The sequence below is a fragment of the Macaca thibetana genome, chromosome 1 (assembly GCF_024542745.1).
Source record: "Macaca thibetana thibetana isolate TM-01 chromosome 1, ASM2454274v1, whole genome shotgun sequence".
Classification (NCBI taxonomy): Eukaryota; Metazoa; Chordata; class Mammalia; order Primates; family Cercopithecidae; genus Macaca; species Macaca thibetana.
Window position 1 is genome coordinate 109,284,237 of NC_065578.1, and position 27,387 is coordinate 109,311,623.

The window sequence follows — 27,387 nt, forward strand, 5'->3', positions numbered from 1 at the left end:
GTAGCTGGGACTATGGGTGCGACCACCATGCCCAGATTTTTTTTTTTTTTTTTTTTTTTGTATTTTTAGTAGAGACAAGATTTCACCATGTTGGCCAGGCTGGTCTTGAACTCTTGACCTCAGGTGATCCGCCCGCCTCGGCCTCCCAAAGTGCTGGGATTACAGGCGTGAGCCACCGTGCCCGGCTGGCTTCTGTCTTATCTTTGAAAGGAGTAAGAGATAGCATCGGCTGAGAATTCAGATGGAAGTACAGATGTGGAAAGTTTGAGGACAGGGATACTTTTCAGGTAATTCCACCATGTAGTAGAATTACCAGTTTATAGGGTGGTTTTTCCAGGACTAGAAAAGGCATGGCAGGCAGCACTGAGGACCCAGTTGAGCTTGGTGGTCACAGTGCTGGAGGACCTGGCTAGCTTGCTGCTGTGGCCTTCTCCTGCAGAATCACCTGTTACGCCAGTGCAGTTCAGAGGAAGGACAGCTGCTTCATCCACCAGTGGAATTTTGGCAGGTGATGCAACAAAGTGCAATTTATGTTATAGGAGACAATGAATAAAATTCTGAGCTGTGCATCTCAGGTATGAGAAAAGAGAGTGCAGGAAGAAGCAGGGTGCTGGATTGAAAGAAAACAGAGGGGTCCATGGATGGGGCACCTGATGGGGTTAGAGGTCAGGAGGAGACAAAGTGATTGAGTAGAGAAGCTGAGAGGATAGAGAAGGCCGTCAGGATTAGTGATTTCAGAGGTGAGGGAGTTCTGGGTGGTGACTAAGTCTAGGGAGTGGTGATGGGAGTGGGTGGCCAAGTCACAGTGGGACAGAAGGTTGTCAGAGATGGGGAAAGCCAGCAGCTGAGAGGCTAGGGTGTGGGCTGCCACTCTCACGGACATGAAGTCATCCCAATGATAGCAGGGGCTCCCTGTACACACCACATCTTACCTCTCTTGGCAACACCCCACTGTGTCTCAACCACGTGGGTTGCTGTGGTGGTGGGTGTACGTGGTGTGGTGATAGTTAAAACTGGGAGGGCTCTGTGAGATGTTTCCATAATAGGAAGAGATTTTGTCACTTGTGTAAGCTTTGTGCAAAGTGGGTTCCTCAGAGCCCTCACATAGCTTGTTATCAAGATGAATCAGGATTGAGAAAATCTAAGATTCTTCCTCTACTCCCATGCTGATGGCAGCCCAGAATGGAACGCCTCCTCCCCTTCCCCCACTCCTGGAGCCTGCTCCTCTCTCATGTCCTCCCAGCCACTCTGTGTAGATAATTCAGTCTCACTCCCATGTCACCAACTCTGCCTCTTTCTATTTATTCCCACTGTGCCTGTTCTGATTCATGTTATTGCCATCAGTCTGCTAACATTACATTGTTTCTTAACTGATTTATCTGCTCCACACTTTCCCCCCAACTTTCCCCAGCTCCCCCTTCCAGGGGAGAGAGGCCAAAGAGAGGACACTCCTAGAAATGCACTCTCCAAAATACACCCTCCCCACAGCCATCAGCACAGCCTCTGCAAAATGCGGGTTAGTTTAGATGACTCCTGTCATGGAACCTTCTCAGAGGGTCTCTGTGTCTACAGAACAAAGATGACACTCCTTGCTTAGCATGGTACTAAGACTTCTCCTCACCTGACCACCTACATCTCCTCCTTCCATGTCCTATGCACCAGTTCCTGTGGGCTTTTGTATGTTAGCTGTAACAAGCCATGTACTTTCCTGACTCATGCCCTCCTCCTGTTTCTCTGGCTGGCAAGAGCCTGTGCATCCCGTAGGGCTTAGCCGCAGTCACACCTTCTCTTTGGTGCCTTTTTTATCCTCATCATTTAGAATTAATCAGCCCTTTCTCTACAACAAAGCCAGCATGTCAAATCTCTGTTTAGCATACATTGTCAGCCTTGTATTGCAGTCAACTGTTTAGAAGTGGTTCAGGTAACACTTATCTATAAATATGTTTAGTTGTGTGAGACACTGAGGACACAAAGACAGAAGGCCAATTCCTGCCTTCAGAGTGCTCATGTTCTGGTGGCAGGGGGATGGGGGTTGCTGCTAGGCTGCTAGGCAATGACACAGCTTAGTGGTGTATGCTGTGATGCTTGAAGGACAAGGGTCAGGGAAGACTTCCTAGGGGAAGATGACATTTCAGGCTGCAGGGAGGAGCTGCCTGGCTTTTCAGGTAATTCCACCATGTAGTAGAATTACCAGTTTATATGTCTCTCTCCCCAGCTGCAATCTAAATTACTAAAATTCAGAGAAATGTTTTACTTATCACTGAGTCCCCACACCTCATCCCCAGAGCCTGGCACATCTCAAAGCACAGTGATGGCTGTTAGGATGGGCCTCTGGACTCCTGGAAAGCAGGAGCTCTGTCTTCTCCATTCTTTTATTCTTCTCCCTTCCAGCGCCTTGTCGTGAAGCCTTGGCAGATCGGGAGTTTGTTGAAATGAGTTATGAGAGAGCTTCCCGGAAGTAGCAGGTGCTCTGGGGACCCACGAGCAAACAGTTGGCCTGGGATGTCTCAGACTAGACAAGTGCGCACGACTCATGTGACTGCCGTCTAGACCCCAGATGCCAGCAAGCTGATGCTCATCCCGGCTGGGCTCCCTGAGGCTTTCTGACTGAACAAGACCTCCCAGCCTTGGCCTGTTGTCCATCATTCTTTCCTACACACTGCCAGGAAAGGGACAGGGAAGAGACACTTCCAGCAAGCAGAGACAGGGCCAAGAACTCCAGGGACCAGGCTGGAGTGACTCACTGGGACAGTGTGGGGGCACGCTGAGAAGCACCAGCAGAATGCCTCCTGCCCTGGCTGGAGACTGGACCCCAGCATAGTTTTGGAGGCTATAGATTCAGCAGTTGTGGTGTCAGCCATTGAGTCACTCATCTCAAATAAAGGACAGGGGGGTCTATTCCCTCAGTGTGAGGCCCAAACAAGAAGCTGACAGGCAGCTTCTGATTTCTCCTGGGGAGAAATTATTGGCTCCTGGGCTGGGTAGTAAGGGAGGGTCCTCCAGTGGAACCTCCTTCCTCCACCTCCCCGCCCGCCACCAGTTTGTATTGGGGAGGGGTAGGTATGCAGAGGGTGAAGACATTATTATGAAAACAGGAAAGTGTCCTGAATTCCAGGGCTGAGGAAAATCTCCCCAGGGCTCTCCAGTTCCTACCAGGAAGTGGGGAATTCCCAGCAGCTTGCGGTGGGTGGTGGGGAAGTGGAAAGGGAGAAGTTTCCAGAGGGTCGGGGCTTCCTTAGGGAGGGCCCTCCCATCCTGAGGCAAATCCCTGCTCATCCCTTGAAGATAGAAGTGGGCTTTGGGATCCAAGGTGCCCTGTAGCTTAGGATGTAGGGCATGGAATTCTTACTCACAGGACAGCCTCTCTCCTCATGCCTTGGCAAGGAGCCAAGACAGACGCCCTCCCCCTCCAGCAGCCAGCTCCTTCGGGTTCCTCCTCCTCCTCTCCTCCGAGTGCTCCTCCCTGGACTTCTTTATTCCCCTCATTGTCTTCTCATCTCTCCACTGAAACTAGGAGAAGGTGGAGAGTGGGCCTAGACTGTTCTTCTCTGAAAGGGTCCCTGAGTTGGGTAAGAAGAGCTGGTTTGTGGTCACGGCCTGCAATCCAATAAGCTCGGGCTCTGCCTGTGGCCAAGTTGCTCAGCTACTCCAAGTCCAGGCTTGCTCATCTGCAAAATGGGGATGCCCCTTTCCAAAACTGTTGTGCTGAGCCATTGCATGTTAGACTCTTTGCAAATTTGCTTTAGAGACTGTTGTTCATTAGTCGAACATCCATTCGGCACATTTATTGTGTGCTCAGTATGTGCTATGTGCTGTTCTGTGGGCTAAGAATGTAGAGTGAACAAAGCAGACAAAACCCCTGCCCTCCTGGAGCTCACACTTTAGTGAGGAAGATGAACAGGAAGGAAGCCAGCAAATACACAAACATGTAATACATAATAAATACAATTGCCTGCCATGCAAAAAATAAGGAAAGGTGACAGAGGGTGGAGAGTTCTATCTTAGGATGCTCAGCAAGAGCCTCTCTGAGGAGGTGACATTTGAACAGAGGCCTGGATGTGGTGAAGGGGATGGCCAGGTGACAATGTCTGGGAGGGCCTTCCAGGCAGAGGGAGCAGTGCCAGCCAGTGCTCTGAGGCAGGGAGCAGCTTGCTCAGGGACCAGCAAGGAGTCTGAGGGTCAGGAGTGGAGTGAGCAGGACACAGTTCCAGGGAAATTAGGTCAGAGGACAAGGTAAGGCCAGGTCTCCTAGGGCCTTGTTTGTCACTTTAGGGAGCTTGCATTTTATTCTAAGTAATGGTTTTGAACAAGGGAGTGACATGATCTGATTTATGTTTTTAAAAGATTCCTCTGCGTGGAGAATTTGCTGGCAAAGCGGGGCCAGGAGAGCAGTCAAGAGGCTGTGGTCATTATTCACCACAGTGCTCCCCTTCTTCCATCTCTCCTCAGCCAAACTCCTCGTTGCCTCCCTACTGCGCCTGGAGTCTGTCTGCACACTCTGGAAGCTGCAGTGGGCTTCCCCCAGGGGCTTTGGCAGCCTCCAGCTCTCTGAGGCTTGCGATGCTCTTGGTCCGCTCCTCCTGTTGGGAACCTCCACTCCCTGGCACCTTGGTGCTGCATCACACAACCTAAAGCGCCCATTCGGGACACAAAGCACAGCACCTGTATGAGGTCCACTCTCTGACCATCCCTTCTTTCCTCCTCTGCGGGCTCCTCTCCTCTCCCTGAGGCAGAGGTGTTCTGTTCTGACTGCAGTTCTGCTGTCACCCCCACCATCCCGTTCCCTGCTGCAGGAGCAGCTGTGGTGCTTCCTGGTGAGTCAGATGCTCCCAATTGCATCCGTCACCGGTGTCTACTAGGTGTCCACTCCGGGCATGCCTCAGGCACCTCCAAACTGAAGGCAAAGAAGGCAGACTAAACCCCTCCCCTCAGGGAGGTCTCATTCTAGTGGCGGAGATAGAAAAACACATGCACAACCTATGATCTATCAGTCGGGGAATGATAAATGCCAAGATTAAAATTAAAGCAAGGGAAGTACATTGAGAATGATGGGGGTCAGGGTCCACTCTAGACAGAAACCTGGATTATTTGGATGCGCAAGTCATGTGAGTGTCAAGGGAAAGAGTGTTTCCGGCAGAGGAAAGAGCAAGTGCGTGGCCCCAGTTGGAAAATGAGCTCCTAAAGAAGGCGAATGTGGCTGGAGGGTGAAGGGGAGCACGACTCACACCCCCATGACCGTGGCCCAGACCATGTAAACTCTTCCCATGTAAAGTCTCTCCACCTGCAGCTCACCCTCCTCCAATCTGTGGTCCCCACTCCAGTCACCCTGGACTTTCCAAGGTGAAATTTTGCACACTGGGAACCTCTGCTATAAACCATTCACTGGCTTCTCATGACTCTTAGGATAAAGACCAAACTGTGAGGGACTACTGGGCCACTCCCCGCCTCTTCTCACCACCCACCTCACACCCTCTACTCCAAATTTTATGACCAACTTTCAGTTCCTAGAATGCACTGACTCTTGACTGAGGTCTTCCTACTTTCTGGTTCCTCTGGTCCACACATTTTTGCTGCCAGCCTCCAGCCCTTGCTCCCTTACCCACCTACCTCCTACTCACTCGCCAGGAAATCAGCAGGGGTGTGACCTCCAGCCGCCTTCCGTGATCTCAAGGTGGGCGAGGTGTCCCTCCCAGGTGCTACATTGCAAGTGCCTGAGTATGTCTCTGTACCTCTACAAGCCTGACAGGCCCATGAGTGCTTGTCTAGCTCATCGGAGGTGGAAACTTCAGCTCATAGCACTGGACTTGGCACACAGAAGGTGCTCATTAAATATTTTTTGAATAGATGGAAGGGTGATGTGGGAATGGAAATGGGAATGGTGCATCTGGAAAGGAAAAGGCATTCCAAGGAGGGGGATGATGGAGAAGGGCATGGCAAAGGCAGAATTGTGGAGACGGCCGTGTGTGCTATGTCACATGCAGCAGCAAAGGAGGCCAGCCTGATGGAGCAGAAGGTGAGGAGGTCAAAGAGGAGGTTGGGGCCAAGCGAGGGCATTTGGACTTTATTCTGGAGGCAACAAGGAGCCTCTGAAGATTATAATCAAGATGTGACATGGTCACAGCTGTGTTTAAGGACATCAATCTGGTATGACCTGCAGGTGAAACTGCAGGGCAGGGAGGAGAGAGGGGAGGGATTTGGAGACTACCCCCACTTTGGGGGGTCAGCAGGCAGACTATTCTAAACCCCTTCTTCAGCAGTAAGACCTGGTCTAGCCACAAGCCTCAGTGACCCTGGACAGTGAGCCTCTCCTCCCAGGGTTCCTCCTCCCCTCGGCAGAGGCGGATTGCCCTTCCTGGTGACTCACCCCAGAGGGGTCAGCTCCAAGCAGAAAGTCATTGTTGACAGGAAGAGGGGTCAGACTTTCCCTTCTCCGGCCAGCTTCCTGGGTACCAAAATAGCAACGCAGCACAGCAAAGAGCTGGGGTAGTGGAGGCCTCCCAAATGGGTTGGAGGACACATTGGCCCCACCCCATGCTGCCCACCCGCCCATGGGACCCACCATGCCACATGACAGCCAGCCTGACAGCACCATTCGCTGGTGAGTCAGGCAGCCCTGGAAACCCTCTCACAGCCAGCCGAGGAGATGGGAGGGACACAGAGAGAGGAGGTGCCATTTCAGCCCCCCGTGCCAGGCAGGTCGGGGTGAGAAGGGCACACCAATTAGGGCTGGTTCTGAGGCTCGCATCCGGAGGGAGATGCTGGAACCAGGGGGCATCCGAGTTGGGGACACAGTCTGGGAAGGTGTCTAAAGGAAGTGAGAATTGAAGGAGGGACAGAGTGCTACCCAGAAGGGCATAAATAGAGGCTGGGACCAGGTCAGGAAACATGTCCCTCTGGTGTAGAAGCTGCAAGTGAGAAACCACTGTGGTAGGAACCTCAGCAGGCTGCCTCCAGCTCCAGAAGCTGTTGGAGTTGAGGATTTGTTCTCTGTAGAAGAGCGACATCACCTGTGTGGTCTGGTTCCTAGGCTAGACCATCCTCTAGAATTCTGTGTGAGCCAGAATGTTCAACTAATAAGAGAAGGCTGCATACTGGGGGTAAAGGGCGGGAAAGAAGGGGGGCTTGCAGCATCTGCAGGGGCCAGAAATCACATGCACAGAGGTGCTTTCTCAGTCAGAAAAGAGCTCAGGAAACATTGAACCAGAGAACAATGCAAGCAAACCTATGTCCGGGAGTGGCTCCAGTGAAACCCACCTCATTCTCTGTGTATGGAATTCCAAACACCCCTTGTACAGGAGGAAGCAGCTACAGACTGTCCTACTCACCAGCTGGGTGGCACCTCCCGCTTTAAGTAATGGGTAAACTGGCTCAAGCAAGCCTGGGACTCAGAGACAGATGTGCGAAGCAGAGATGTTGCCATGCCTAGGCTGAGGGTTTTCAGCCAATTGGTGAGGGGAATGGAGGAGAAAGGAGAGAGGGGTGTTGGGCTGAGGGCCAGGATATTAAGAAAAGGGATGTATCCTGAGAGATGGGCTAAGGACCTAGAGAGTGAAGAGAAACACCCCCTCCCACAGCCTCTGCAGCACCCAGAGTTGCAAGATCCGAGATGTTCCTTTCTGTCCTCTCTTTGCTGTCCCCCTCTCCTCCTGGCCCTCCCAGCATTGCAGACGCTGCCTCTGGTTCGCAGCTGGGCTAAGGGCAAAAGCAGAAGCAGGAGCCTGAGCTGCTTTGTCCTGCCTGGATTTCTGTTCTTGCAGTTGCCACAGAGCTGGCTCCTTCCCATCAGACTGGTCTTGGCTTGAACGTTACATCCTCCAAGAGGCCTTTGCTAGCCACCACAGTGATGTAGTCCACCCTGACATCACTATCACAGTCCCTGCTTTAGTTTTAAGATAGCACGTACCACGAACTGGTATTTTCTCTCGTTTCCTTGTTTATTTTTGTCTCCCCCAACTAGAATGGAAGCTCCCCGAGAGCAGGAACCTTGTCAGTGTTGTTCATGGCTATATCCCCAGCACTCAGAACAGGGCCTGGCACAGAGTAGGTGCTCAAATATTTAGCTGATTCATGATTGAATAATAATTGCTAACATTGGTTCAGTGTTACTACATGATAAGTACTTATTTCAGTTATTAACTCATGGACGAGCGAGCTATAGGCATCAGGGCAAATCCAGCTCCCTGCCTGTTTTTATAAATGCATTTTATTGGAACACATGCCCATCGTGTACATGTTGTCCATGACCACTTTCATGATACAATGGCAGCATGGAGTAGTTGTAACAGAGCCTGAGGCCTCCTAGAAGTGCTAGAAGCTTTTCCTTACCCCTCCAACCCTCTACCACTCACATTCACCATACTGAGCCAGTCTCCCCTCTGCCCTTTGTTTTTGCTGCTCCCTCTGCCTGGGACCCCCTTCCTGCCCGGTCCTTCTCCCTTTTCCTTGGCTCACCTGTCATTGGCCCTGAAAATTGCACCTGATCCTGGACCTTCTCCTGGAGGCTCCCAGAGCAACCTGGGCTTCCTCCCCTGTAGCACTAACTATGGGATGCTGTCACTGGCTGATTACCAGGCTCACCCCTTCCAACTCTGCTGGACTGTGAGCCCATTGAGAGTAGACTATCTTCTACTTTGGAAATCCTAGCACTTAATCTTGAGCCAGGCACATAGTAAACATTAAGTAAAGATTTATCAGCCGGGCACAGTGGCTCACACCTGTAATTCCAGCACTTTGGGAGGTCGAGTTGGGTGGACCACTTGAGGTCAGGAGTTTGAGACCAGCGGCTAACATGGTAAAACCCCATCTCTACTAAAAACACAAAAATTAGCCAGGCATGATGGCGGGCCCCTGTAGTCACAGCTACCTGGGAGGCTGAGGTGGGAGAATCGCTTGGACCTGGGAGGCGGAGGTTGCAGTGAGCCGAGACTGTGCCACTGCACTCCAGCCTGGGTGACAGAGCAAGAGATCAAGACTCTGTCTGAAAAAAAAAAAAAGATTTATCCAGTGGATGGCTATCCGATTTTTGTCAGGCATAGGGGTGAATAACGGTGCATACTAAAAATATTTACTATCTGTCCCTTCACAGAAAAGATCTGAAGACCCCTGTAGTAACTCAGTTAATCCTCACCAGTACCATTAAGGTCAGTGCTGTTATTATCTCCATTTTATAGATAAGGCAACTGAGGCATAGAGGCACAGAGGGCTTGTCTAAGATTACACAGCTATTAAGTACAGAGGCTGGAGTTGAATCAGGCAGTCTCGCTCCAGCCCATGTTGGATCATTCCCTTTCTAAGAATGTTACCTGCTTCATTCTCTTTCTAAGAATGATCAGGAGGTGCTGATGGGGTGGGAGGGATGGGCTGGCCAACGTCATAATGGAAGCAGCACAGCAGGAAGGAGAGCTGGGAGCCCAGCAGAGCCCTGATGGCCCAGGGCTATTGTTTTTGAGGCTTGGCCTGATTCTGGGACCCAGAGCTCTCAAATTCTGTTTCCTAGAGCAGGAGTCCTACCCCTAAACATACATAAACACCCCCAACCTTCCCAATCTGAAGACTGAGTGTAGAATACTCCCCACTTAGGACTTGAGGTCTCAACATTTTCCTTAAACCTTTGACCCCTGCTACGAGTTGTCTACATGAGAGTTGTCTTAGTCTGTTTTCTGTTGTTATAGCAGAATACTTGAGACTGGGTAATTTATAAACAAAAGAAATTTATTTCCCCAGTTCTGGAAGCAGGGAAGTCCAAGGGCATGGCCCCAGCATCTGCCTGGCATCTGGTGAGGGTCTTCTTGCTGTGTTATAACAGGGTAAAAGGGCAAGCAAGCACGTGAGACACAAAGAGAGAAGCATCAGAGGACAGAATCAATGGATGACAGCACACCCACATGATAACATAAATCCATTCATGAGGACTCCCCCTCGTAGCCCCACCTCCCAACATGGTCACATTGAGGATTAAGTTTCTAACACATGAACTTTTGGGGGACATGTTAAAACCATAGCAAGAACAAGGATCCAGTGGTCTCTGATTTAACACAGTTAGGTTAATTTAAGGCTGAATATACTGTTATTTAAAAAGAGGTCGGGTGAGGTAACTCATGCCTGTAATCCCAGCGCTTTGGGAGTCTGAGGCAGGCGGATCACCTGAGGTCAGGAGTTCAAGACCAGCCTGGACAACATTGTGAAACCCCATCTCTACTAAAATACAAAAATTAGCTGGGCACGGTGGCACACATCTGTAGTCCCAGCAACACAGGTGGCTGAGGCAGGAGAATTGCTTGAACCCAAGAGGCAGATGTTGCAGTGAACCAAGATCGTGCCACTGCAGGCGAGACTCCATCTCAAAAAAAAAGAAATTTTTGTTGTAGTTCCACAAAAGAATGATCTGGCTTCTATGGGCTTCACAGTTTAAACATGTTCAAGAACTTCCCATTCTTCTGATGTTGACATTTGGATGCGGTTCAACTCAGAGGTTAAAAAAAAACCCAAGAAGTAAATCCTCTAGAATCAGAAGAAAAATTGCAGCCTTGAAAATCACAGCTGTAGGCCGGGCGCGGTGGCTCAAGCCTGTAATCCCAGCACTTTGGGAGGCCGAGACGGGCGGATCACAAGGTCAGGAGATCGAGACCATCCTGGCTAACATGGTGAAACCCCGTCTCTACTAAAAATACAAAAAAACTAGCCGGGCGAGGTGGCGGGCGCCTGTAGTCCCAGCTACTCGGGAGGCTGAGGCAGGAGAATGGCGTAAACCCGGGAGGCGGAGCTTGCAGTGAGCTGAGATCCGGCCACTGCACTCCAGCCTGGGCGACAGAGCGAGACTCCGTCTCAAAAAAAAAAAAAAAAAAAAAAAAAAGAAAATCACAGCTGTACTCATGAGGCCTCCCAGATGTGCTAGAAGCCTTTCCTTACTGATAAGAAGTGCAAAAAAAAAAAAAAAAAAAAAGAAGGCAAGCGCTTTCTCCTTAAGGCCCCCAGAGCAACCTGGGCTTCCTCCCCGATAGCACTAATTATGGGATGCTGTCACCGCCTGCTTCCAGCCTCAACCCTCCAGCCCACCGGACCGTGAGCTCACTGACAGTAGACTGTCTTCTACTTTGGAAATCCCAGCACGTAACCTTAAGCCAGGCACATAGAAAACATTCAATAAAGATTTATCCAGTGTATGGCTACCCAATTTTTGTCAGGCGTAGGGGTGTATAATGGAAAACAAGACGGAAGCAGAAGGTTGGGACCAACCCGACGAAGGCCCTGGCATCAGTCAAGGGTGCTAGCATTCATGCTGTGGGTGTGTGGAGCCACTGTCAGCACTAGGTGAGGCCACGGCAGGGAGGACAATGCCCATCGGCAGGACTGCCATGCCACATGAGGGCTGGAGCAGAGCAAGGACAGACCAAGAGTGAGGAAGGCCTGACAGGTGCCCCAGCATCCTGTATGCATGCAGGTCTCTGCAGCCTTTGGAGAGCCTGGACAAGTACCCTGAGTTCTGCTAGCACCTGGGTTACACTGACAGAGCAAGTTCTGACCTGCAGCTCTGGTATCCTGCCAGAACCCATGACCTCACCCAAGTGCAGAGGGCCCATGATAAGCATGTGACACAGCAGCCAGCACGGGGACAGGCCACAGTGGGATGAAGGGATGGAGCTTAGCTTAGAAACAGGAGAGGGAAAAAGGTTACTTCCAGCAGGGAGAATGGCCTGGATTCATAAAATCCATTCATTCACTCATTCATTCATCCATTCGACAAAGCTTTATTGAGCACCTAGTATATATGGGGTCTGTGGGAGATAAAAGCTGTCTCTACATTCATAGTTTATTAAGAAGAAGGGTAAGAAATGTACATAAACACAAGAGAGACACAGAGACCAGAGAACCATGGGGCCAGAGGAGAGAGGAAGCATTCCTGTTGAGAGTGAGGGGGAAGGCTTCCGGAGGAGGGGACATTTCAGACAGGCCCTAAAGATGAGTACAAGGAGATTCCAACAAGAAGACATGGGAGGGGCAAGCAGGGAAGGCAGGAGACCATGAGCTCCTGGGGGTGGGAACCATGGCAATCTGGTTCCTAATTGTCCCTGGTCCCCGCTTGGTGGTCAGTGAGCATTTGTCTTGTTTGTTGAATGAGACAATGACTGTTTCCTGGCCCCTCCTTCTCTCTTCACCTGGATCCACCACTGATTACCCGAATTTCTCCCTCTACAGCACTTAGTCTCCTGAGCTCTGTTCCTTCTGCCAAACCCACATCTTGGCCCTCAAAGGCAAAATGTCCCTTTCTCTGACCCCACACACCCTCTCCTCATATCCTTGATCTCACCCCTGCCTATCCCCAGTACCCTGCTCCTTCAGTGGCCCTGTCTCTCCATCTGCTTAGCTTTTCCCTCTGTGGGCTCCTTCCCATTAGCTGATAAACCTGTATAAGTGTCTGGCACTCCCCCAAGCCCTCACTTCCTAATAAGATGCTGCATTTCCTAAGAACAAGTCCAGGCACCACGGGATGTGCCTCTTCACGGACCCCATCAGATGGTGCCCTATGCTTGGAAAACATTCATTGAATGGATGCATCCAATCCTGTCATCTCCTAGCATCATCAGTGGTCCTCAATGTAAAGTCAAATGTCACGTGTATGACCTACAGATGGCCAGTGAATGGGATTGATCTGGCCTGCCTCTCACTTCCTCTAGTCTTCCTCCCCAGCTCCAGTCATTCCTGAGTAATTATACTACCCAGAACCCACTACACTGCCCTTGCCTCTCCTGAGCTTTGTGCATGCTGTTCCCTCTCTCTGGAATGCTCCTTCCCTCTCTCTGGAATGCTCATCACCACGTGCACTTTTGCTCTCAATGCAGCTCAAGGGTCTCCTCCTCCCACGAGACTGGGAGCATCCTGGGAGTAAAAGGTGGTCCTGGTTAATAACTTTAGCCCTAGTGCCTACGTAGCTGCTCAATAGATGTTCATCAAATAAGCAAGTTAAGGAATATAGGGAGAAGTGCTAGTGATTCCAGAGGCATATGCTCAATTTTCCTCTTGAGTCCTGGCTCCCACCTGCAAAAAGAGGTGAAATTCCTTAGGGGCACAGAGTGTCCAAGAAGACATGAGCCTATAGTCTGGTTTCCCCTAAACTCAGCTCTAGGAAGATTCTTCTTTTAAGCTGGCTTAAAGAATTAGGCATGTGCTTAATGATTTTCTTTTAATTCAAGGCAGAACGGGAGTATGACTTCTATTGTCACGTTCTAAAAATATTTTTTCTATGGTTCTCTGCTTTCTTCACAGTAAAATAGCCTTGGCATGACCCTGTTTTTGCACAACTGAAAACACAATTTAATGAAATAGCACTTTTTGAGCTTTAAGGGAAGCAAATATCTGACCTAATCAGGGGTGAAAAAGGGGATAGAGACTCTATGCCAGGCTGTTCCATCTCTGTTAGGAAAGGCCCAGGGCCAGGCAGTTCCCAGCTTTTCAAGGAACATTGGCACTGGAGTCCAGGATCAATTATCCTCAATCAATCAGCAAATATTTATTGCATGAGTACAGCATGGGGGCCTATAGCTGCAGAAAATAAGATGCATGTGAACCTGGTTTGCTTTCTATGGTGAGCTCTGTCTGGTCATATCATTCCTGTTACTTCTATGAATAATTGTAGCTAATAGTCACTGGGCAGCCACTCTGCAGCATGAGCCTGGTTGTACACTATGTTGACTTTTTGTAACACTCTGAGACACGTAGTATGACTTCCACTTAGTAGATGAGGAAATTGAAGTTCATAAAAGTTCCTACATTGCCCCAGGTCACAAAGCTAGAAAGTAGCAGATCTGAGATCTGAATGTAGATCTGATTTCAATCCCAAAGTCCTTTACTAATGATAGCCAATATCACGAGTCTTCTAAGATTACAGAGCATTTTCCAGTAAATTTCTAATTTGATTCTGTCACTACTCATGGGAGGCCAAAATTATGATAATTCCCATTTTACCGATAAAAGAACTGAGGCTTGGAGGATTCAAGCAACTTGCCAAAGGTTCCTGTTGGTAAATGGTATATCCAAAAAGATCTGAGCTGAAGCCAATTCCTGCATTCCTTCTGCTACACCTTGGCAAGGACTGGATCACTGAGTGTTGGCCCCTCAGCTGCTTCTAGCAAAGAGCTGGATACTGACAGGCAGAATTCTCACCTAACAGTCCCAGCGAACACCCTGGTGCCAAGCCATGGATGGCCCTGACTGGACTCTGCCCCAGACACCTGCCCATGGAGGACAGAAGAGGAGGCTGTTCCAGGCCAAGTGACCAGCTGCTCTGGGGACTCGCAGCCCGGCACTGGGAGCTGACAGGGAGCAGGAGGGGCAGAGCGCTCTGCCTGGGCTCCAACAAACAGGCTTTCTAGTGAATGGACCAATTGGCAGTTGTGGGTTATGTGGCCAGTTGTGGTTAGGGGAAGGGAGGAGCTCCTGGAGGAACACTGCATTCCTGCTCCTGTCAGTGACTCCGAGAGAGTTCTGGACTAAGAGGTGGGAGCACAAGCCGTGTCAACTCCTCTGGGCTCCAGAATTAAGCCCACTCCCACATCCTCCTGGCCCCTGGAGCAGGAGCTCTCCCCATGACAGGATTCAGAAGGGGCTTTCCTGAGTGGAACCAGCCTTGGTCATACGCCACCCCGCTCCCCGCACCCCCGCCACTGTTCCCTGACTGAGAAGGCATTAGCACAGACACTCTGGAGTCCCCCTTTAATGACACCTGAGGTAGCACTGACTGAACAACAAATGCAGTGCCCTCTCTGCTTCACCAGCCCCTCAACGACGACCACTCTACGCCTTCTCTAGCTATATTCTGTATTCTATATATTCTAAGCAATGCTTTAGGCATTTTATGCATAATCACCTAACTGATCCTTATACCAACCCTACGAGTAAGGCACCATTATTATTACTATTTATTTTTTACTTTTTTTTTTTTTTTTTTTTTGAGACGGAGTCTCACTCTGTCACCCAGGCTGGAGTGCAGTGGCCGGATCTCGGCTCACTGTAAGCTCCGCCTCCCGGGTTTAGGCCATTCTCCTGCCTCAGCCTCCCGAGTAGCTGGGACTACAGGCGCCCACCACCATGCCCAGCTACTCTTTTGTAGTTTTGGTAGAGACGGGTTTTCACCGTGTTAGCCAGGATGGTCTCGATCTGACCTCGTGATCTGTCCTCCTCAGCCTCCCAAAGTGCTGGGATTACAGGTGTGAGCCACCACGCCTGGCCGAGTAAGGGCACCATTATTAACTTCATTTTACAGATGAGAAAACTGAGGCACAAAAAGGTTAGGTACCCTACCAAGGGTCATGGAGTTATCAGGAGGCAGAGCTCGGATTTTAGCCCAAGCAGTTGGGTTACAGAGCTAATGCTCTTACTCGCCACATTCCACTTGTGAGGGCTGTGAGACTTTTCCTCCCCCCAGGGAGAAGTGCCTAGCAGCAGCCAATGGAAAGGGCACTTGTCTTCTGGCTGGAGGACCCGGGACTGGGCTGGGCTGGGCCCCCGGCCCGGGGCTCACGGCAGCCACAGAAATGAGTGAGTATTGCTCGTTGTATTTGGAGTCATCCATGACTTTCCTCCCTTCACACGGGGAAACCTTAGGAAGGTGTCCTCTCCCCACTTACTCTCCTGCTCTAGGCCTCCCCCATCTCTGCCCAGCCTGGCCTCCACACAGGCATCCAAGCATCACCTTGGACTTCCCAGTTGGCACTGGGCAAACCAACATAGAGAACCAAGACAAGGAGCAACCTTAAATCACGTAAGTGGAATAGAGGGGTCTATCTCTCTGGCTGTATCTAGGACCTGATTTCTTCTAATTCCCAATCTCTTCTCTACTCCAGGTTTCTGATTTCCTTCAAGTGACTTCTGAAGCCAAACCACTTTGGGCCTTTGGGGCACTGGAACATTTCTTCATTGTCATACTCATACCCCTTGATGTGTGTGTCCCTGGCAGTCTGTGAAGAGGGAGGCCATGTAATTCAACAAAGTGTGGACAAGCACAGGCCAGGCATGCAGCAGGCACTAAAAATGTTTATTGCACTAACAGATGACTACAGATGGTGTAGGTTCTCACTTCCTGTTTCTAGGTAATTCTCTGCCTCATTTACTCTGAAGTCACATAGGGCCAGGATAGGAAGTGAGCTTGCTGTGATGCTTGGGCACCAGCTGACACATCATCCTTTTCATGATTCTCTTTTTCCGATGAAGGTTGGAAACTTTCATTCTAGAAGGGTCCTCAGCTGAGGGGTTGTGACTTTAGGGGGTAGGGAGGCCACTTGGGAAGCCAGAATTCACTGTGGATTAATTGCTTATCAATTTCTGGGTTAGATTTTTCAGTTCTGAGGGGTTCATGAGAGCAACCTAAGAATCGGTCCTGCTGAGGTCCAGAAGACAGTGCCGGGCCTGGTTGTGGCAGGAAGCTCCAGGAGAGGAAAGTGGACAGGCTGCTGATACAGTCTTGCATTGCAGCAGTGCTTGCCCTTTGTGGGTGGCACAAGTCTTGAAGCCAGCACGTATTTCTGTGGCTCTGGGACAAGGGGGACAGCTGACTTTCCCCCAGCCATAGGATGGCGTGGTCTCAACAAGTATCAATAGTTCCAAAGTACCAAAGATTGGCTCTCAGTAGTTTGCCAAACACAAAGGCTTCACAGCAGCCCTAGGAAGCTGGCAGGTGGGAGCTGCTGTTCCCATTTAATTGACAAGGACATTCTGTCCAAGATCCTTCCCTGGTGGCTGCTTTACCAACCTTTATGCTGCCCCTCATCTTGAAAGTGGGAGAAGACATGACTGAAAGGGCGGGCTGCAGTACAAAGGACATAGGTGCATGGCTGGGAGATGGGACGCTCTGGCTCTGACGTCCTGCTCCCAAATCTGGTCAGCCAGGAGTCCTACATTCTGGCCCTTTCTGTAGCACTGGGACAAGAAAGCAGCATTTTCTTGGCAGCCCCAGCTTCCAAGGTAGCTGCTGTCCACCCCCAGTTGACTTTCAAAAGAGCCACAGAGCCACTTAGGTGGAAGAAAGAAAGCTGGGAAGGAAGGAGAAAAGGAAGGGAGAAAGAAAGGAAGAGAGAAGGAATAGAAAAAAGAAAGAAAAGAGAAAGAGAAAGAAATGAAGAATGAAAGGGAGAACAAACAAAAGAAAAGTAGGAAAGAAAAAAGAAGAAAGGGAGGAGGAATGGAGGGATGCATGAATAAAGGGAGAAAGAAAGAAAAGAGAAAGAGAAAGGAAGAAAGAAAGCTCTTTGTGATAGAAGGCCATTCCCTAGAAGAGATCTCAAGAGGAAATTGGCTGTCAAATAGTTTCAAGGAAATGACATTTGGACAACCAGCAAATGAGGGTTTCCTCCCACTTCCTGCCATCCATCTCCATTTCCCTCTGTTCAATCTCTCACCTCCCTCCAGTGGTTCGTTCCTCTGACAAATAGCATCTCTCCCATGCTCCCTTCTACTACTCTTCTGGGGTCAGCTGAGCACTGCTTCCTTGATGATGCTACATTAGGAAATCGTCACAACCCCAAATCTCGGATGCTTCCAATTCCCCTATACCTGTCCCAGAACCTGGCCTGGGACATGACTTCACTGGTAGTCAGCAGGGAGGCCAGCAGCTAAGCTGACCAAGGTAAGCATGCAGAGCTGAGTCCTCTTACTCCAGGACTCACTCTGGAGGTCCCCGCCCTCAACTCATCATTCATGTGTGACTCTGGAGGAGGAGGCTTATCCTGTCTGGGCCTCCATTTTTCATCCGAGGCAACATGGGGTGAAAAATCTCTTTCTGTGGTACCAGCACTCCTTGCCCATGGATGGGTACAAACAGCTTGCATGGATGTGAAGAACTAAGACACCATGTGCAGACAGACACCATCCTGCTGACTTGGCCCTAAGATGCAGGCAAGACCTGCCAGCCACAAGTCTCCCAGCCAGCCAGGCAGACGCACTGGGGCTGGGGGGCTTGCGGAGGGTGGAGGGAAGAACATCAGTTCCAGGGCAGGAGCAAGCGGAGGAGACTCAGGTGAGTCACTTGAGGCTAGCCATCAGCTTTTCCAGCCTCAATTTCCCTGTGTCTGGTGACAAAACATGTCCACACCAAGCAGATCCACAATCCCTTCTTTTAAGGTAACAGAGAAGAGACAGCTGCAAGTCCCACTGTGGAGTCATGGTTATCAAGGACCTTGCTCATCCCTCTGCAACTCCGTGAAGGCAGAGCCTCCCAGAGCCCCACAGCCCACATGTCCAAAGAGCTTTCATCACTGAACCCCTACTGTGTGTTGTGCATTGCCCTAGGGACTCCCATATGACCCATTTGACCTCATGACCACTCCTTGGGGAAAGTCTTAAAATTGCCACTGTACAAATGAGGAAAGAGAGGCTCAAAAAGCTAAGGAGTTTGTCCAAAGTTACACAGCAAATGAATGGCAGAGCTGGGACTAAAATCTGACCTTGGGACTCCCAAGTCCACTGCACCATTGAGGTGTCATTGCTTTAGAACCCATGTGAGTGAACAGATAATAGTAACAATAGCACTTACTGTCTTCAGGCCCTGTGCTAAATACTTCACAGGCCTTATCTCATTCAATACTCATAACACCTTAGTTCAGAGAGAGAAATTAACATCTCTGTTTTATAGACAAGGGAACTGAGAGAAGTTTGTCCAATGTCACACAGCAAATAACTTGGCAGAGCTACCAAGGTCAAATCACTTGTAAGTAGTGGAGTCAGGTTCAAACTAGGGTATGTAAAGAACTTCAGTTTGGGGAATGAGGACCTCAAGCCTTGCACCAACGTGGAGAATGATTACGCTCCTCCAGAAGCTGAGCAAAGTCCAAATGCCAGCCTCAGTGAACCTGGGCCAGGGCTGGGTTGGTGAAGGAGGGAGCAAGTAAAACTGGACCCCATTCTCAACAAGTCTGTTGGTTTATCTTTCTCAGGTTACTTCCTCTAATCTTTTATCAGTCTTAAGAACTGTAGTGTCAACATGTTATCTTAAATCATTATTGTACAGTGACCATGTCATTGGTGTATCCCCAGGGCCCAGCACAGTGCCTAGCATCTGGTAACACATATTTGTCAAAAGAACAAAGTATTCTCTAATGGCCTAATTCAACTCAACCATCATTAACTGGGTACCCATTATGTGCTAGGTACCATTGATCCAGAGGTGACTGAGCATGGGTGCCACCTGGAGGAAGTCTCGGTCTAGGGTGGGGACAGAATGTAACCATCGGTACCACCTTACACACTTCAAAAAGTACTGTGGAGAATGAATGGATGGCAAACGACTTATCGGAGCCAGCACTGAGGAATGAGCCAAGTCCAGTGGGAACACAAGAAAAGGACCCTTTGCTCTGCTGGGAGAGTCACAGAAGGCTTTGCTGGTGGAGGATGAGATGCGATTTCAGCCTGAAATGAGGAGTTTGTCTTCAGCCATGTGGAGAAAGGAGCATTCCAAGCAGAGGGACCAGTCTGAGCAAAGGCATTCAGGTGTAAAATTATTGCCTAGGACTGGAGTGAGGGATATGTAGTGCAACTGACAAGAGACTCCTCTTCAAGAGCAGGCCACATATCCTTTATTTCCCAGGGGGTGGAAATGGGCAGCCTCACAGAGGAATTGAATCATAATGAATTGAAGAAAGAAAAAGCCCCTGAAGTTGGCATTATAATTAATAGGTTTAGGCTCAGGCTCATCCTACTAGTCCTCACTTAGATTCATTCTCATATAGAAACAAAACGTGATTAATCACCTCAGTAAGTGCAATTTCCGAAAACATCCAGGGAAATCTAGGGTCCAGGTGCAGGACCTTTCCAATCTGAGCTGGATTTTGCCTCCAGGAGAGAGCATGGGTACCAGCCAGCATTTTCATCATCTAAGGGTCAGGTGCCCTGAAGTGTCTGCTGGCACCCAGGGAACAGCCCCCCAGCTTGCTGTCGTAGGACACAGCTGCTCCCTTCCTGGTCAGGTAGCTGGCATCCCTCCCATAATGGGACTTGAGGCTGGGCGGGCTGCTTGGGGACTGCAGAGGAAGAAGGGGGCTGCCGGCAAACCTGCTGACTCAGGCTCCACGAGGGAGCAAGTAACACTGGACTCCTTTCGGCACTCCGAGAATGGGGTGGGGGCGTCTTCAAAGGATTTTCCTCCCTTCCCAGTGCTTGTCCCTGTTCTCGGTCCGTTTTCTGCTAAGATTTGGGGATTTTCAGGCCTGGAGGGAAAGTCCCTTGGGAAGATCATAGAAAGAGCGCTAGCGCCGGATCAGTCTGGAGAGCGCGGAAGGAAAGGGTCGGTCCGCAGAGGGCGCGGGGAAGGCGGGGTGGGGACGCGGTGGAGCCCGCGCTCCTTTGCTGAAGGCTTGGAAGTGCAGCGCAGAAGACAGAGGGTAACTGGGAAGACGCGCGAGCGGGGCCGGCCGGCCGGCGGGTGGGGGAGGGGGAGGCGGGGGAGGCGGCTGAGTGGGCCTCTGGAGTGTGTGTGTCTGTGTCAGTGCGCGTGTGTGTGTGTGTGTGTATGTGTGTGTCTGGCGCCTGGCCAGGGTGATTTCCCATAAACCACATGCCCCCACAGTCCTCTTAAAAGGCTGTGCCGAGGGCTGGCCAGTGAGGCTCGGCCCGGGGAAAGTGAAAGTTTGTCTGGGTCCTCTAGGCGCCAGAGCCGCTCTCCGCATCCCGGGACAGCGGCGCGGCCCTCGGCCGGGGCGCCCACTCCGCAGCGGCCAGCGAGCGAGCGAGTAAGCGAGGGCGGCCGACGCGCCCGGCCGGGACCCAGCTGCCCGTATGACCGCGCCGGGCGCCGCCGGGCGCTGCCCTCCCACGGTAAGCGGCGGCCGCGGCGCGGGGCCCGGGACAGGCTGGGACGGGGGCTCGGCGGCCAGGCGGCCGGGCGGCCGGGAGCTGCCAGTCGGAGCCGACAGCCTGGGCGCGCAGGCTGCACTGGCCTGGCGTTCCCGCCGCGGACCAACCGCCTTTGCGCACCGACTGGGCCCCTGGCGCCAGGGCGGAGGCCGGTGGCGGCCCTGCAGCTGCACCCCGACTGCCAGGCTTCCCTGGGAAACGGAGGGCTGCTCACCCCATTGCACGGAGGGGAACACTGAGCCACCTGCAGGCACGAGCCCCCGCTCAGCCAGGGTGCCCTGCCTCTCTCCGTACCCGCCACCACCAAGGCACAGGCAGAGTGGCTGTGCGCTGTGTGCCCTCCCCCGTGGGCACCTTCCTCATCGGCCACACACGTGCTTCCAAGGCCCTGCAGGGGAATGGGCGCTTCTGGGCAGGGAAAGTTCAGGGGGTCAACCAGATTATAGAACGCCAGGGCCTTGCTGGCAGAGGGACGGAGAGGGGCAAGCCACTGCTTGTTCCAGCCCACAGGCAGGAGCTGCGGAGGACTTGGGTGGCTGTTTGGGGGGGCGGGGGCAGGGGACGTGGGGTGGGGGGACGGCAACAGCCCCTCGCTGGGGCTGCTTGGGGCTAGCTCAGAATCTCTTTTTCTTGCAAATTCTGGTTTCATCGGTTGGGGAGATTCTGGGCTTTGTGGTGGTTTATGGTGGTTTGCAGTGCTTGAGGAAAATGGAAAGAGGGTTTGGTGTTGCAGAGCTGTGTCCAGGGGCAGGGTCTGCTCCTGACTGTGCAGGGGATGCCCTGCCCTAACTGTGGCAGTAGCAGATGCAGCCGTAGAAAGTGAGCGCAGCACTGTTCATGACCAGTCAGTGGGCTCATAATGGGTTTGCTTCTGAGGAGTCCTAGAAGAAAATGAGAGGGGAAACCTGGGGGGGAAAGAGCAGAAAATTATTTGGGGGTAGAGGAGAGAGGGCTGCAGGTGAGGTGAGAGAGAAAGGGAAGAGTGGGTCCACAGAAAGAAAGTGCCCCACTGAGAGAGAGGAGATAGGGTTGAGAGGGGAAGGGAGAAGGGCTAGCCATAGGCAGGAAAGCAAAGCTTCAGGGCTGAAGGGGAGACCATGAGGAAAGAAGAGGAAGACAAGGGGGCTGTGTTTAGACAGGGGAAATCCAAGGGCCCGGTTCTGCCAGGTCTCTCCAGAGGCCTTGTTGAGGGGGAAGATGAAATGGAATAGGATAGGTGGCAGAGGAGGCTGGACAGCTGGACGGAGGTGTCCTGGCATCTCTGAGCCTGCAGCAGAGATTCCTTCTGAGGGCTGCTCCCCAGGCAGAAGCCAGGGCTGGGAGTGGGAGGAAGAGGCAGTCAGAGGAGAGCCTGCCCAGCCAGATGCAAGCCAGAGTGTTAACCCCCCACTGTCTGTCCAGATCCTCCTGAGGCAGAATGGAGGCCCCAGGTCCAGGGGTATCCCCTTTGGCCACCTTCGAAGTCAGCCTCTCATGTGGTGGCTGCACTCTCCCCACACTGATGCCTGAAATATCACCAAAGCCAGACAGCCCTTGGGGTTAAGCATTGCTCCCACCTTGCTCTCCTCCAGGGAGGTTGTCATCCTGAGCGGTCCCTTTCATACGCACCATTCACTCCAGACCTTGAGTGGCAGCCAGCCTGGGGTAGATACACCGTCTAGTGGCCCAGTTTCCTCCAATCATTCTTGAACCTAAGGTTCCTGAGAACCTGGGCCATTGTTCCCACCCAGGGCAACCTCCCCAACAGAGCTTGAAGTCCCCCCAGCCCCCATGACTGTCGTCACGTGCGCTGAGTGTGTGCCCTCCCTCGTGGGCACCTTCCTCATCGGCCACACATGTGCTTCCAAGGCAGCCTCTTCCACACTTTCCCTCCCTCAGATCGGCCAGGACCCTCACCGTCCCTGTGCTGAGTGGTATTAAACTGTCCTCTGCCTCTTCCTTCCATGCCTCCCACCCCTCTCCTGCCATCAGCTTCTCCCCATCTTTCAAGGGCTCACTGAGGTCCCTCCTCTCTGCAGTCTCCCTGGTCACCCAGCCAGAGCTGCCTTCTCCTCCCCATAAGAGCTGGCAAGCATTTGGGCTTTTGGTGATACGTAGATTAGCACATTGTTGTGGGCTGTTTCATAGCCTCCTTGTGTTTTTCCAGTGAGCAACTTATTTGCAGTATTTGTCTCAACATCTGGATTACTGAGGCAAAACCCAGAGTCCAGGATAGTGTCAACCCTCACCCTACCCTGCCAGCATTTCCCTGAATCTGGGGGCATCAGCTGCCAGGAGGCTTAGGAGCTCTCAGGAGGTGACCTCAAGCTGGAGAAAGAAAGCCCAAGAGTCCCTCTGCTTTTGGCTGAAGAAGGAGAGACCTAGGGCCAAGTGTAGGGATGAGGAGACCTCAGTGAAGAGAAGGAAGAGAGGAAGAGGAAAGACAGGGCATCAGGAGCCAGTCCCATCACTCTGGTGCTGAGCAGCTGCTGGGCCAGGTGGGTGCTGGGAGAGAAGAGGGGTCTCAGAAAAAACTTCTCTGCCATGATAAGAGGTGGCTGGCTGGAGGCAAGGCCTGATGGTGCTCAAATAGGCAGGTGGCAGGCAAGAGATGGCCCGTTACTGGCACTGGTGCCTCTGATTAATCAGTTGGGCTCCTTTTGAAACACATACCCAGGGCTCCAAGAGGTCTCTGGCAAGGGATGAGTTCCAGTGAAACTGAGTTTGATCCCACAGTCTTTCCAGTGGCAGAGCCAGATCTGCATTGAACCAGGTGGGAGGAAGTGCTGGGCCCAGGGGAGGTGTCTCTGGCTTGCCATCTGAAAGCCGGTGCATGAACGTGAACTTGAGGGCAGTTCAAAAAGTGCTTGGCTCAGTGTTGATGTTACAGAGACAGAAAAAATGGGTAGATGCAAGTCCTGCCCTCGAGTTTCCTGTGTCATTAAAATTTAGACTGGTAGGCACACCATCTGTGTCACTATTAGTTCAATGTGTAGTTAGGTTTGGCTTAATCTGGGAAGGCTTCTTGTAGGTGACATTTGGGTTGTTTTCATGGTAGAACAAGGTTGTGCTGTGGCTGCTAGAAATCCTGGGAAAGCTGGATTTGAGGGATGCTGTATCCTGAGGTAAGGGGCAGAGCCTGTAGCATTGTAGGTTTGAGGCCTTTGTTTTTCTGCTGTGAGCAGGGCATGGGGATAACTGGGGAGAGTGAGGGCTGGGGAGAAATGACACCCTCTCTGTCACAGACATGGCTGGGCTCCCTGCTGTTGTTGGTCTGTCTCCTGGCGAGCAGGAGTATCACCGAGGAGGTGTCGGAGTACTGTAGCCACATGATTGGGAGTGGACACCTGCAGTCTCTGCAGCGGCTGGTGAGTGCGTGGCCATGCTGTATTCTACCTTCTCTCCACTGGGGAAATGGAGGCAGGAGCCAGGGAGCAGGTCAAAGAGAGCAGTTGCAGGCAGGAAAATAGGGCAGTGCAGGACATTGCTTGTGGTTCCCACTAGCTCCACCAGTGATGTCCTTCACTAGCCTTCCCAAAGTTAGGACCTCTGGTCTCCCCAGCTCTGAAGCCCTCTCTGACTCCCCTGCAGGCAGTGGATGGGGTGGGCTTCCAGCTGCTTGCCTGGGTTAGTGATTGCCCAGGAATATCAACCACTGATTCTGAAAAGGCTTCTGAGGCCTGCTGTCCCTCAGTGGGATGCCTCCTCTGGGAAGCTAGCCCAGGCAGCCTGCTGTGTCCAGATGTTGCGTCTAGCTCCTGGACTCTCATGTGTGGCGCCAGTCTGGCATCAGAGCCCCACCCAGATTTGGAGGGGAAGTGCTCACTTAACTCCCAGCCTTCCACCCTCACTTCCCTGGCTCTTGCCCATACCCTGAGGCTGGGATGGCCTGCTCGTCTAGGCCATGAAGGAGCCCGTATCTCATTCTAATCAGGCCCATACGTGGTCCACCCAGGCAGAATCAGGTTGCTGTCATGGCTGCCGTCCTGCTCACTGGGAATTTACCATCCCTCTGGCCAGCTAGGCAGGGTGGGGCCTCACTGGCTAAGGCTAGCTCCAGGGCCCTGAGCTTGGGGCCTGTGGGCTATGCCTTCCACCTCTCTTGCCCTAGCGCTACTTCTCCTGCATGTAGTTGCTGTAGCAATCCAAGGTAGACCAAGAGCCCCAGCATTCTCTGAGGCTTAAAACCCAGAACTGCTGCTCTGGGGCTAAAGAGGGCTTTAAGGGCATCCAGCTCCAACGCCTACAGATGTTCAGTCCCCAGAGCTTGTCCAGCCTCTGCTTGAATTCCTGCCATGACAGGGTGCTCACTACCTCCCAGGGAAGATTATATCCTATATTCTCCTATAGACATTTCTTTCTTAAAACAAATGGGCATTTGTCAGATTTCCTGGGGTGGCAGATGGAAGGAAAAGACTTGTTCTTCTACAGCCTTCCCCTGGGCATATGGAAGGCACTGATCTTCTCCTAGACTTGACTGTCTTTCCACATGTGGTTGGCAGGGATGAAGTTCAAACCCCAATGTATTCAGAAGTTAAGGTCCCCGTTCTGAAGAAGGCTGAGTTGAGCTGTAGGTTGCCCTGCAATCATTGGCCTGCTCTCTCTTACAGATTGACAGTCAGATGGAGACCTCGTGCCAAATTACCTTTGAGTTTGTAGACCAGGAACAGTTGGTGAGTGATAGCTGTTTACAAAATCCATGTACCAGTCTGCATGCAACTCCCAGGGTGGGGTGTGTGTGGGAACATGAAGGCAGCAGAATGCCTACAGCTGGAAAGGTTGAGAGTGTGAGGATCCACGGGTGCTCAACTCTGGGGTGCCAGTATCCAGGGCTCAAGTCCCCTGCCATTCCCTTCTCCTGGCTTGATACATAACAAACGCTCACTAGGTACCAAGCACTTTGCTAATTTAGTTCTGACAGTACCACTATGTGGTACACAAATACTGTTTATTATCCACAGAGAGGTGAAAGGAGCATAGCTAGTAGGTGGTAGAGGCCTGATTTGAATCCAGGAAGGTTGGTTGTAGGGCTTGAGGCAAATCAATACTTCTTCCAGGTCACATGCTTCGCTTAAGGATGTCACTTCTTTTCACTAGGCCAACCAGCAGGCAGGGAGGCAGTCCAGCCCTTCCTGGACTTGCCCCACACCCAGCAAGCCACCAAGTGCTGCTGGTTCTGCCTCTCAGCATCTCTGGGTTCTGTCTCCTCCATCCCTACCTTCACCCCTCAATCAGTTGCTTGGACAATTTCAGGAGCCTCCTAACTGGTCTCCCTGCTTTTAGTTCACTCTTCATCTTACCACTAGGGGGAATTTTCTGAAACGCCAACCTGCTGCCTTTACCTCACTCTCCCAAAACCATCAGGGGCCCCATCACTCCAGAAGAAAGCCAAGGTTGTCTAGCCTGGGTTACACCAGGTCTAGCCATTCTCCACCACATAAACCTGTACACCGCCTCCCCATTCCCTGCTCCTTCCTGCCTCCCATCTTTGCACAAGCTCTTCCCAATGACTGTCATGCCTTTCCACCTGCTCCCCCAGTCACTATTCCACATCTGTTCATCTTTATGCCTCATGCAAAACTGCCATGGTATCCAGAAGTTGCCCCTGTCTCTGAGCTTCCACACACCAGACCCATATGCACCTCTGTTAGTACTGGAGACCACCTCATGGTCCAAAGAATAGCCTCTGTATTTTATAGCCTCACTCACTCGCTTGCTCTAGCATTCATGCCTGAACTAGCATTTGCTAGGAACCTACTGGACTAGATGCTGGGGGTAGGGAGCTAAAGCAGAGTGGGTCTTCAAGGCAACTACCATCTCTTTAGGGAGACAAAACACAGAGGTTATCCTTTGTACCATGAGATAGTCTTCACCCCCCCTATATCCTGGAGGATTTGAAGGGGCCATATGGTAAAAGATTTTTGTGAAAGGAAGCCAAGAGGAAGACAGAAAGAAAGGCAGGGGGAGGTTCCCTGGAGCCCACCTTCCCTATGTACATCCATCCTGATTAAAACCTCATATTCCAGAAACCCAGAGAACTCTCTAATCAGAATCCACATTTCCTTCAGTCTAACCCAGTCTCCAATAGTGCTAGATCCCAAAGAGAGAGAAAGACAGGCAAGCTAAGGGCAGCTTTCTCCTCGTTGCTGGCATGGTGTGGTCCCTCCCCTGGTCGAAGGGGGAGAGCAAGCTGCAACCCTCCATCTGCCTGGGGTTGGGGGTTCCCAGGCCACAATGGCCAGGCTATAAGCCCCAGGTTCCTGTTTTTTCAGAAAGATCCGGTGTGCTACCTTAAGAAGGCATTTCTCCTGGTACAAGACATAATGGAGGACACCATGCGCTTCAGAGACAACACCCCCAATGCCATCGCCATTGTGCAGCTGCAGGAACTCTCTTTGAGGCTGAAGAGCTGCTTCACCAAGGATTATGAAGAGCATGACAAGGTAGGAAGCCCTGAGGCCGGGAGCACTGAGTGAGGGCAGAGGGCGGCTACAGAGGCGCCGCTTGGTCCACAGGCACAGAGGACGTTTGCTCACCTCGCCTCATGCCGTTGCTTACTCACTCTCATTC

At 51.7% G+C, this 27,387-nt stretch overlaps 3 protein-coding genes across 5 annotated transcripts in view; 2 read left to right on the forward strand and 1 right to left on the reverse strand.

Annotated features, from left to right (window-relative positions):
- PSMA5 (proteasome 20S subunit alpha 5) overlaps positions 1 to 15,508 on the reverse strand; it is a 509,972-nt gene extending 494,464 nt beyond the window's left edge. Inside the window, exon 1 of the mRNA XM_050746808.1 lies at positions 15,499 to 15,508. The gene's annotated coding sequence lies outside the window, so the exon portion shown is untranslated. The remainder of the gene's footprint in view (positions 1 to 15,498) is intronic.
- STRIP1 (striatin interacting protein 1) overlaps positions 1 to 27,387 on the forward strand; it is a 272,900-nt gene that overhangs the window by 103,040 nt on the left and 142,473 nt on the right. The gene's annotated exons all lie outside the window — the stretch shown is intronic.
- The window catches only part of CSF1 (colony stimulating factor 1), a 106,187-nt gene that overhangs the window by 65,570 nt on the left and 13,230 nt on the right, over positions 1 to 27,387 (forward strand). For 2 of the 3 annotated variants that reach the window (XM_050746198.1, XM_050746206.1), the window contains exons 1-4: positions 20,586 to 20,799; positions 24,063 to 24,185; positions 25,428 to 25,490; positions 27,090 to 27,260. In XM_050746198.1, the coding sequence (XP_050602155.1) occupies positions 20,761 to 20,799; positions 24,063 to 24,185; positions 25,428 to 25,490; positions 27,090 to 27,260 (396 nt within the window). In that variant the 5' untranslated portion in view covers positions 20,586 to 20,760. Of the gene's footprint in view, positions 1 to 20,585; positions 20,800 to 24,062; positions 24,186 to 25,427; positions 25,491 to 27,089; positions 27,261 to 27,387 lie in introns of those variants that run through there. The other variant, XM_050746187.1, reaches the window with a different exon arrangement.